This window comes from Carlito syrichta, unplaced genomic scaffold, assembly GCF_000164805.1.
Source record: "Carlito syrichta isolate Samal-C Ts95f unplaced genomic scaffold, Tarsius_syrichta-2.0.1 Scaffold302431, whole genome shotgun sequence".
Lineage (NCBI taxonomy): Eukaryota > Metazoa > Chordata > Mammalia > Primates > Tarsiidae > Carlito > Carlito syrichta.
In genome coordinates, this window is record NW_007246527.1 from 30,355 (window position 1) to 42,550 (window position 12,196).

At 42.2% G+C, this 12,196-nt stretch overlaps 1 protein-coding gene across 1 annotated transcript in view; it reads right to left on the reverse strand.

The window, feature by feature from the left end:
• Nucleotides 1-440: 440 nt before the first annotated feature.
• REEP5 (receptor accessory protein 5) overlaps nucleotides 441-12,196 on the reverse strand; it is a 36,827-nt gene continuing 25,071 nt past the window's right edge. Inside the window, exons 4-5 of the mRNA XM_008056657.1 lie at nucleotides 6,913-7,081; nucleotides 441-809 (exon numbers count right to left, since the gene is read on the reverse strand). Coding sequence (XP_008054848.1) covers nucleotides 760-809; nucleotides 6,913-7,081 — 219 coding nt within the window. The 3' untranslated portion in view covers nucleotides 441-759. The remainder of the gene's footprint in view (nucleotides 810-6,912; nucleotides 7,082-12,196) is intronic.

Genomic DNA, 12,196 nt, shown 5'->3' on the forward strand with positions numbered 1-12,196 from the left:
TTAATGATGTATGTGTCCATTTCCCCATTTACCACTAGAGGGACCGACTGCTTTACAAAGCTGTGCTGGTACTCAGGTGCCACAATATTAGAAAAACAATCGCCAGGCTAATCGCCATTCAACTTCATTTCTCACTTTGTTCATCTGAATAGTAATCATTTGTATTAATTTTCTGTAGTATTATTTAGTAGATCACACCAGCACAGCAGTACTTCCAGCTTTTGGGAGGTGGTCTTACTGTACAGAAGTTACAGGTGGCTTATACACCCTCCCCTGTCCCCTAACCCACGAGCATATTCACAGTCAGACAGTAACACTCCCCTCTATATATGCACACAAATACATTAAAAACATTCAAGAATTATATAAAATTGTACATTACATAAAGATTATCCTAAATGTAAGTACAGAGAAAATGCATGCAGAGTGAGCCCAGTAAAGTCTGTGAGATATATCATTTTATTTTAAGTTTATGTTTCCTGCAGGAGAGTAACATACATCTTTTTCTACCTGGAGGCAAAACATATTTTCCAAGAATTTGGACACTGCCCACTGCATTAAGTTTAAATTAAAATGTTCTCTATGTATATAGACAGTAAAAGTAAGCAAAGAAACTTACAACACATTCCACTTTTTTTATATATCAAAAATGTTTCCAAGGCAATATTATTAAAATGATTATACCACAGTTCCTAATACAACATCGAGCTCTAACAGGAAGGTACAGCAAGGGCAGAAAGGTTTTATCCGGCCAGTGGTTTAGGTGCTCTTCTTTTCTTCACCCAGTAAATTCACGGTCGCTTTCTTGGCTGTCAGGAGGGAAAGAAAAATATATTAAAGCTCTTTGCAATGCAAGCATTGTGCCTAATGTTGCTACTAGATAACAAAACACAGGTGACTCATGTTCAAGTGAGAGCCCACTGAGGTTTGTGGTCCGGGATAGGAGGGTTTCCAGGAAATGGACAAAACACCTCTTTCAGAACACAAATACTTGAGCAAAATTCTTTTTTTTTTGAGTTGGAGTCTCACTCTGTCGCCCAGACTGGAGTGCGGTGGCCACTCCCGGCCACCGCAGCCTCGACCTGTTGGGCTCCGGCGATCCTTCCGCCTCAGCCTTCCAAGTAGGAACTACAGGTGTGCGCTACCACACCCGGCTAGTTTTTGATTTATTGTAGAGATGAGGTCTCGCCAATTGCCCAGGCGGGTCTCGAACCCGCGGGCTCAGGCAATCCACTCACCTCAGCCTCCCAAAGGCACCGGATTACAGGCTGAGCCACCGAGCCCGGCGAGCAAAATTCTTGAAGGTCGTTTAGCCTAGCTTCTTGATGTGACGGCGTCACCTAAACTATCTGCCCTCTGTCCTCCAAGGGAATCAGAGAATTTGCATCAAAAGAAGCGGAGATTCCTTAGGAGTAGTGTTCCTTTGTACAGTCAAATTCCTGTTTGTATCCAGGTGATTGCCTGTAAGATTTCACTAGGTAGCCGGGCATGGTGGCTCACGCCTGTAATCCCAACACTTTGGGAGACGAAGGCAAGAGGATTGCCTGAGCCCAGGGATTCAAGACCAGCCTGGGCAACTTGGTGAAACCTTCTCTACAATAAATCAAAAAATTAGACTGTGCTGGGTGGCTCGGCCTTTAATCCCAGTACTTTGGGAGGCTGAGGTGAGTGGACTGCCTGAGCTCACAGGTTCCAGACCAACCTCGGCAACTTGGTGAGACTTCGTCTCTACAATAAATCAAAAAAATTAGCCGGGCGTGGTAGCGCACGCCTGTAGTTCCAGCTACTTGGAAGGCAGAGAGGCAGAAGGACTGCCGGATCCCAGGAGGTCGACGTTGGCATGGGTGGCTGTGAGTGTGCCACTGCATTTCAGCCTGGGCGATGGACTGAGACTCCAACTCAAAAAAACAAACAAACAAAAAAAAACTAGCCAGGTGTGGTGGCACACACCTGTGGTTTCAGCTACTTGGAAGGCTGAGGTGGAAAGATCGCCTGAGCCCAGCAGGTTGAGGCTGCAATGGCAATGAGCATGCAACTGCACTCCAGCCTGGGTAACAGTGAGACTAAAACTAAAAAAAAAAAATTTCACAACATATCAATCTGATGACAACTAAGTCATCACATTTATCACATGGTGACAAAAGTCAGAGAAAGCCTTCATTTCCATGTGAGTTGGAGGGATATTGTTCTAGGACCCTCTACAGATATCAAAATCCACAAGTAAGTACTCAGGTCCCTTATACAAAATGGCGTAAGTAGCATTTGCACATAACCTATGCACTTCCTCCTATATACTTTAAATCATCTTGAGATTACTTGTAACACCTAATACAATGTGAATGCTATGTAAATAGTTGTTACACTGTATTGTTTTTCTAAATTTGTATTATTTTTGTACTGTTTTCAATCCGCTGTTGGGTGAAGCCACAAATACAAAACCCGAGGATACAGAAGGCTGATTATACTCTCCCTGTGCACACCGTTCCTCCTATGCTGGGAATAGTTTGCCACAAGTCTTCAAGTTAAGTGGCAAGATACTACAATCATCAAGAAAATACTCTTACATCTGGAGACTAAGTCATCTCCTTTCTAATTACCAAGTGGCTGGAAATGTACTCTAAGAACCAGAGTGGTGTGTGAGATGGAAGGGGAAGGATTGTCTGGAAGCCTCCAGCCTTCCTATGCAGTCTACAATCTGCAGCTGTTTCTGATGGAGCCCAGAGTCTCCGCGATGAGAGACAAGAAGTCCCTCCTTGTCCACCAGCTGTCTGACACCTGCTCTCCCACTGCTCAAGTGAAACAGGTGAATAAAGCTACCAACAAAGAAATTACAGTCTCTCTCTTAACTAACCCTTTGTAAAGATTCCTAGTGAATCCAAAAGCATTGTGAAAAGTCTAAAATGTGTCAGTATGCACGTTCCTTCTAACTTATTTTAATTCTCATGCCCCTGTTTAGGAATGTATCATATCAAAGTACAACTGGATGTTAGAGTACTGACACCTAAGAGAACCAAGAGGCTAGGAAATGTGAGTGAACTCGACAGAAATGACATTGGTTGCTGGTTAGGCTATAGGCAGGAAGGAACAGAAATGAAGGTTCTTAAAAAGAAATGATCCTAAACTGGGAGGATGTGAAGGCCACAAGTTAGAAAAACACTAGAAATTACAGAAAAATACAGTGAAGCAGACCAGAATTGTATGCCCAGAAATAGGAGTTCAAAAGAGAGAGAGGTGTATGAGGGAGGAATGGGGGAACACAGCACCCCAGGGGCATCAGTGCTACTGGAGAGTTGTCTTGGTGGGATCTTGTATCTCCAGTGGTCAGGCTACCTCTCAACTCCCACATTCTAACCACGGAGACTAGAAAAAAAAATTCCCTTATTCTATGTCCACTGCTCACCTTTTTCCAATTTTTTTTTTTTTTGAGTTGGAGTCTCACGCTGTCGCCCAGGCAATCCTTCTGCCTCAGCCTTCCAAACAGCTGGAACTACAGGTATGTGCTACCATGCCCGGCTAATTTTTTGATTTATTGTAGAGACACGGTCTCACCAAGTTGCTCAGGCTGGTCTTGAACCCCTGGGCTCGGGCAATCCTCTCACCTTGGCCTCCCAAAGTGCTGAGATTACAGGCTTGGGCCACTGTGCCTGGCCTTTTCTCCAACTTCTAACACCCTTGAATCCATCTAGAACTCAAGACCCATTATCAGCAAAATCTCTATCCTTATCCATTCCTCTGAATGTTTCCTTTATCTTCTTGCTCTTAGAGAAATACAGCTGACCCTAAAGAAAATGCTTTCTCAAGTGGCAGCTGTTTTTTCCCTTCCATGACCCTAACCACTGGATCTGGAGGTCTGGTAGGTGTTGTCTTTTTTGTTCATTGCTGCTTTCAGAATCTCATGTCATCAGAATATATCACCTACCCTCCTTCCTTTTCCCAGTCATTCTGACTTTTGGGCCACTTCTGCCTCATTTTTTGAAGATTTTAGCTCCTAACTTATGTCATTCTCTAACACTGCTTCTATTTTAATTATTGGTGATTTTAATATCTATGGAAATATACAAGGGGAGGTCCCCCAAAACGCTGAAATGATCTTTTGGAGGGTGGGCCCCTTATAGTACAGGCTTCCCCTGCTAGGTAAGTATTCTAGGAATCCATCAGCATCAGTATAGCAGCCAGCGTTGTTGTGAGAGGCTGCGTTCACTTTGGTGAATTTTTTTTGGAGTTTTTTTTTTTGAATCAGAGTCTTACTCTGTCACCCAGGCTGGAGTGCAGCGTCATGCTCATGGCTACTGCAGTCTCAACCTACAGGGTTCAGGCAATCGTTCTGCCTCAGCCTTCCAAGTAACTGAACTACAGGCACATACCACTATGCCTGGCTATTTTTTTTATATTGTAGAGATGAGGTCTTGTCAAGTTGCCCAGGCTGGCCTCAAACCCCTGGGCTCAGGCAATCCTCTCACCTCTACCTCCCAAAGTGCTGGGATTACAGGAGTGAGCCACCACGGCCAGCTGGAGATTCCTTCAACACCTCTGCCCATTTCATGAGTGTACCTGCCCATACCACACTGAGTGTTTACCCATTTTTAACCAAAAATGGCATGACCCCTATGCCTTACCCTCCCTCTTCACCCAATTTCACTACGAGTGACTTTTTTAGTTTCCCTGGATGAAAAAAGTCCTTAAAGGGAAATGTTCTGCCAATGTGAAGAGATCTAACAAAAAATGGCAGAAGCACAAAAATGCATCAAAATTGGTGAGTTCAAAAACGCTTGCACAGTGGAAAAAAATGTCTTGATAGCTGTATTGCATCAGACAGAGTATTTTGAAGGTGACTGAAGTTTAAACATGTAAGAATAAGTACACAATTTTTTTTTGAGTTGGAGTCTCACTCTGTGGCCCAGGCTGGGGTGCAGTGGCATGTTCACGGCCACCCCAGCGTTAACCTGCTGGGCTCCGGCAATCCTTCCGCCTCAGCCTTCCAAGTAGCTGGAAATACAGGCATGTGCAACCACGTCAAGCTACTTATTTTTAGTTTTTATTGTAGAGACGAGGTCTCACCAAGTTGCCTAGGCTTTAATACTGCCAGGCAATTACAGGATACTGTCCCAGTCCATTTATTCTCCCATTGTCCTAGAGGAGCCAGCAACATACAGCTACACTCATGCATGTATTGTCTATGGTTGTTTGACACTACAGTGGTTGAACTGAGTAGCTGCAACAGAGACTTGGTCTACAAAACTTAAATTATTAGGCCCTTTGCAGAAAAAGGTTGTCAGCCCCAATCTTACCCAGTATCTCATATCTTCTCTTTCCATCATCTCCTTCCCCACCCTCTCTTTCACTTGGCCTGCTTTCTTTCCATTCTGATCTGCAGCAATCAGAAAATCACTTCTATAGGCTTCTCAGTCACGTTATCCTACTTTTCAGCATCCCATAAACCTTGATTTCTTCTGTTATCATAAAATTCCAGCTTCTCTGACCAATCCCTCTGTTTGTACACTAGATCATCCTCTGGTCTACTCAAGGACAGAGCTCCAGCAATTTACCTCTTTACTTCCATCATCATTTTTTGGCTTATTCCCGATTTTCTTTTCTTTTTTTTTTTTTTTGAGCTGGGGTCTCACTCCGTCACCCAGGCTGGAGTGCAGTGGCACTCTCACGGCCACCCCAATGTCGACCTGCTGGGTTCAGGCGATCCTTCCACCTCAGCCTTCCATGTAGTCGGAACTACAAGTGTGCGCTACCACACCTGGCTAATTTTTGATTTATTGTAGAGATGAGGTCTCACCAAGTTGCCTGGACTGGTCTCAAACCTGCAGGCTCAGGCAACCCACTAGACTCAGCCTCCCGAAGTGCTGGGATTACAGGCTGAGCCACTAAGACTGGCCTCATTGATTCTTTCTTTGAAATATACTACTAGCACTATGGTATCATCTCTGGTCAGATCACTGCAGGAACCTTTTAACAAGGTCCCATGGTCATCTTGTTAAAATATAGACCAGATCATGTTGCTCTCCTGCTCACAATTCCCCCAAAGCACCTCATCTCACACAGAGTAAAAGTCCAAGCCTCTACAGTGGTCTATAAGGTATATGTGATTTGTCTTTCATCCTCCATCCCCAACTCTGACACTGTCTCCTCCTGCTATCCCTGAAGATCACTTGCTGTGTGGTTCTTCCTTAGGGCTTTTCCAGGTGCCGCTCCTTCGGGAGTGTCATTCCCCATGGTTCCTTCCTTTACCACATTCGAGTTGGATTCAGGACAGCTTTCTTGGTAAGGATTTCCTACATTTTTCTGTATAAATTGTAACCATCCCTCCTGTCGCTGGCCCTCCCTATCTTTCTACTTTGTTTTATTTTTCCCTTTATTATCTGCTAAATATACCACATAATTTTTCAATTGTATTGTCTACCTCTCAACTACACAGTAAGCTTCATGAGTTCAAAGATTATGGTCTCTTTGGTTCACTGGTTCATCGCTAGTGTTATGAGCATGTTTGGCACATCCTAAACACCTCAATAAGTATATACTTGCTGAGTAAACGAAGGAGGGGAGCTGAGAGAGAGAGCATATTCTTTTGGACCTGTAACAAAAACAATTTGAACAGCATACTGAACAGGTCAACCCACAGTGAATTAGAAGAGATCTACTTAAATATACATGATCTCTGCCTGCCAAGGAAAGTCATTTTTCCTGATATGCTGACTGAATAAATGCTGCATTACATGTGATATGGAGGAAGAATCCTGGGGAAAGTAAAGGGCAACAGGCAAAGTCCTTGTAAAGAAATCCCAGTGCAGCCTTGGCATTTGGTTGAGGAGCACTGACAGAAAGAGGAGGCCAGGAAACCAGTCATTTAAGCCAGCGTATCATATCTCTCACATGTTGAACCAGGTTGTCCCTGAGTCTTACCTTCTTTAGTGATGGCATCTGCAGTCTCTTTGGCTTTGTCTTTCAGGTCCTTCACCACACTGTCCACCTGGGACTCGTGCTTCAGGAAGAAAGGACGGATGATGCGCTTATAGAGCAGTTCAGCCCCATTAGAAGGGCTCGGGGCCATGCACCACAGCAGGAAGCCACACTGCACAAAACAAGAGTAGCTTTGGTCACACAAGGGCGGGGGCATGCTGAGAATACACGCTGCCCACCACTTCTCTGGGGATGCCTCTGATATCTTCCCCAAAGGCATCTCCAGTGTTTTCTGCAGGCTAAAGGCAGGCTTTTCTTAGATGGAAAAAAAATAAGTAATGAGCCAGTAACAAAAAGCTGAGACTGAAAAATAAAGGGTAAAGCACACCAGGTGTAGCAGCTTAAATACCTTCCTAACTTAGACCACTTTTTGCTTTACAGCTATAAGAGGCTTTTGTTAATTATAACTCTTAAAAATCAACTTAAGAAACTACAGTACTTATCTACATGTGTAAAGCTCTGTGCCCATAAGCCTAATATCTCTGAGGCCTGTTCTTACTAGGCTTCCTTGGTAAGTTCTCACATTTATTCATCCTATAATAGAAAAAAATACCCTACCCATTCTTGAATCCTTCCCTCAATGGAGCTTCAATTTTTGGTAGATCTTTAGCTTTCAAGGAATCTTTATAGCTGTTAAACCTTCCACTTGGAATGTGGGTATTATTCCTAACTCTCTTTATGGCTCTACTTTGTCACTGAGATAAATCTTTCAACTTCTCATGTCTTAAATTTAACGCTATAGCCTTAGTCATTGTTACTCCAAACCAAGAGATGTGTTCAAGTAATCAGAAGCTATGATACCTTTCTAAGATTGTTGTTAACTTTATTCTAGAGATGAAAAACTGATAAGTGGTTAACACTAATGACAGAGAGTTTGAGCTTAAAATGTACAAATAGGCTGGGTACGGTGGCTCACACCTGTAATCCCAGCACTTTGGGAGGTGGAGGCGAGAGGACTGCCTGAGCCCAGAGGTTTGAGACCAGTCTGGGCAACATAACAAGACCTCGTCTCTACAACTTAAAAAAAAAAAAAATTAGCCAGGTGTGCTGGTGCATGCCTTTAGTTCCAGCTACTTGGAAGGCAGAGGCGAAAGGATCGCCTAAGCCCAGCAAGTCAAGGCTGTGATGGCCATAAGCATGCCACTGCACTCCAGCCTAGACAACAGAGTGAGACTCCAACTAAGAAAAAAGAAAAATGCACAAATAGCTCGCTCCATAAGCACCTTGTTGGATCTGAGAAATGTATATTACATTTTGAACTTATATTCTCCACATACAAAACCAGACTCAGGTTCTCAATAGATTAAACTCTCTGGATTATCTCAACTAAAGGACTCTGGAAAAGTAACATTCAAGAATTACTATTTGTTAGAGAAGTATAAGAGTTTTGGGGTTTTTTTTTTGAGTTGGAGTCTCACTCTGTTGCCCAGGCTAGAGTGTAGTGGCATGCTCATGGCCACCACAGCCTCTACCTGCTGGACTCAGGTGTTCCGCCTCAGCCTTCCAAGTAGCTGAAACTACAGGCATGTACCACCATGCCCAGCTAATTTTTCTAGATTTATTGTAGAGATGAGCTCTCACCAAGTTGCCCAGGCTAGTCTTGAACCCATAGGCTCAAGCAATCCTCTTGCCTCGATCTCCCAAAGTGCTGGAATTATAGGCCTGAGCCACCACGCCAGGCAGGAGTCTATGTGAATCCTTAGCCCACTGAACTCTGCTGCTTCTGGTCATGTGACCAAGTGGCTCACGCCTGTAATTACAGCACTTTGGGAGGTTGAGGTGAGAAGATTGCCTGAGCCTAAGGGTTTGAGACCAGCCTGGGCAACTTGGTAAGACCTCATCTCTACAATAAATCTAGAAAAATTGGCTGGGCATGGTGGCGCACGCCTGTAACTCCAGCTACTTAGGAGGCTGAGGTGAAAGGATTGCCTGAGCCCAGCAGGCTGAGGCTGCTGTGGCCATGAGCATGCCACTGCACTATAGCCTGGGTGACAGAGTGAGACTCTGACTCAAAAAAAAATCCTCCAAAACCAAAAAATAAAGCAAAACAAAAAAACCCAAGACTATAGCTATATGCTTAAGAAACACATCTAAAACAAATCCAGTTAGGAACACTGAAAATAGTTATTGAAAAGATGTATCAGACAAACACCAAAACAGCTCGTATAATATTAGTGCATAAACATTATTTAAGGCAAAATAAGTAAACAGAATAAAGAAGGAAAACAATTCATCAATATTAAAATTCCTGAATTTTATCCATACCTTTGAAATATGTAAATTCGTTTTCTTTATATTTACATAATGTATATTTTTATAATTATAAGCAGCTATAGATAGCTACCAAATATGGTTTTGAAACATGTACATTTATTTATGATTTAATTATTTTATTTTAGATTCAAGGGGTACATGTGCAGGTTTGTTACATAAATATATTGCATGATGGTGAGGTTTGAGCTTCTACTGAGCCTGTCAGGTAGTGAGCATGGTACCCAATGGGTGATTTTTCAACCCTTACCCTCACCTTCCCTCACTGCTTTAAGAGTCCCCAGTATCTGTTCCCAGTATTCAGTATTTAGCTCCCACTTATAAGTGAAAACATGTAAATTTAAAACTTAGAATTATATAGATAAATGGACAAAATCCACAATCATAGATTTTAACACTTCCATCAGAAATCGATGTATCAAACAATCTAGAAATTGGTAAGAATACAGAAAAAAACCCACAAAATTTAAAATCTTGATCTAAAGATATATACAGAGGCAGGGTCTTACCCTGTTACCCAGACCAGAGTGCAATGGCACAATCACAGCTCACTGTAACCTCAAACTCCTGGGCTCAAGAGATCATTCTGCCTCGGCCTCCTGAGTAGCTAGGACTACAGCCACTACATCTGGATAATTTTTTTTTTTAATTGAGACAGGTGTTGCTATGTTGTCCAGGCTGGTCTTGAACTCCTGGGCTCAAACAATACTCCCACTTCAGCCTCCCAAAGAACTGGGATTATAGGCATGAGCCACTCTGCCAGGCCACGACCTTCTGTTAAAGGTCCAACCACGCCAATGAAGCCAATCCTTGAGACATCCTCAGTATGTGTGGGTTGTTTCATGTTTACTGTTGGTTTTCTCAGCAACTCTGTTCTATCATCTCCTGGGAAGGCCAGCAGCAGATCTTATTGAATTATAACATGATGCTGCAAGAGAGAACCCTGGTTTTCTGAAATACACATCTGCATTAACCCAAAATGGAGAACTAAATGACTACTTTTCACTGGCTTTTGCTCTCACTTCCTTGGCTTCTAGGTTACAGCAAACCCTGAAGACTATCTCTCCAGTTAATTTACTATTGGCTAGAGACAGTAAAATAATTACTGCTCTCTACCTACATCTCTTCTCTGTGGAAGCCTTCTGGTTTTTAACATCCAAACTCCATATGTTCTCCTGTAGTTACTTATGTAGTAAATGCTATACAAACCCAAAGCTCAATATAATATTTCAAACAAAATTATGTGCAGGAAATGTGTTGAGGTACGTTTTTGATAGAACAGCAGAATCCCTTGTGGATATTCTGAGGAGAATGCAGACTGCCAAAGGGGATGTGCTGTGTACAACTGCACACAAAGCAGTAATGTTGGGTGTTTGGGTTTTTTTAACCGATTACAATAACCATTTGGAGAGTAGGTAGTGTTTTCAGCATCTATTATCCTAAAATATTTGTTACTTACAAGTATTTTGCTGTGTTTATTATTACTTAGGAAGTTGGTTTGGAGTTTTAGGTTGACATGTAATACATTTAAATTGTTCCCATTTAAAACAGTGGAAAATAAGCTCCTAGTTGGTAGTCCTACAGTGTCTGATTTTCAGGAATGGATTATTGATAGAGATATATGTTCATATTATAACCATAGGCATCAAGGTAAAATGAAAATGACTCACTGGACTAAGTCAGGAGAGTTGGGAACTGTTTTATGACTTCAGGCAAATCAGCCTCTTTAAGAAACAAGTGTCTCTTCTTCAGGGTTTTAAGGTCACAGATTAATGTACTTGAAGAAAGTTTACAAGATAACAGTATTCCCAAATCCTAAAATTCTAACTGTTGTTGAAAAGTCTCTGAATATTACCTGCCTATGTAAATACCAACCCTTTAGCAATCCAGACAAACTGATTATCTTTCTGAATGATTCAAGTGTCTAAAGTTTTATACCTCTTCAGTGTGATTACTTTGTAGGCTATACTCCAGACTGTTAATTTACTACTTTGTTACCCTCTAGCTATTGTCTTGAGACAGTAAAATAATTACTGCTCTCTACCTACATCCTCAGCATTTTCCAGTTCTCAAGTGAAATCATTTTCTTACATTAAAAATAAAGTTAATTACTGTTCAACCCTCAGGGTGATATTCAGCTGCCAAATTTTGCAATTCCCTCTTTTTAATCTATGCAACTGTTCTACAGCCAACGAATACCCCAAGTTGAAGTCACACAGACCTGTCCATACTTTTAATCAAGCTGCCCTCCAACTGACAGCTGATGACACTCCCAAGGGCACCCACAAATCCACTGTCACCTGCAGTTCACACAAAGAGTATGTCCTATTTTATCTTGGATTCTTGGCATGTCAGCACTGACACACTGACTCCTTAAAAATTACAAATTACAACAGGCCAGAGAATTCTGTTTGTGATTCTAATGGTGTTACAATCTGATTTTCCTCCAGAAGAGGTATTTCCAAGGTAGAGGTATATTTAACATGCAGTTAAGGGACCAGCCTGGTCAGAACCAAATCTTACTGAATTATAACATGATTTTGCAAGAGAGAACTTGGTTAATGTCAGAAAAAGTCTATTTCAACACTGACTTCCTGATATGATGCAATGCCTTGATGAGAACCTTAAGTCTTAGAAAGCCTTTTGCAATGTAGCTACAAGACTAGTGATGGGCTAAATTTAAAACAGATTGCTCAGCATGCCCAAATAAAAGCTAAGAAAGAACATGTGAAGGGGAAAATTTCCTTATCTTTTTGGTCTCCTACAAAGATTAAGAAGAGAAATTTTGGCCAGGCACAGTGGCTCATGCCTGTAATCCCACCACTTTGAGAGAGGCTGATCCAGGAGGATTGTTTGAGCCCAGCAGTTCAAGACCAGACTGGGCAACACAGCGAGACCTAGTCTCTACAAAAAAATTAAAAAATAAGCCCGGTGTGGTGGTGCATGCTTGTCCCAG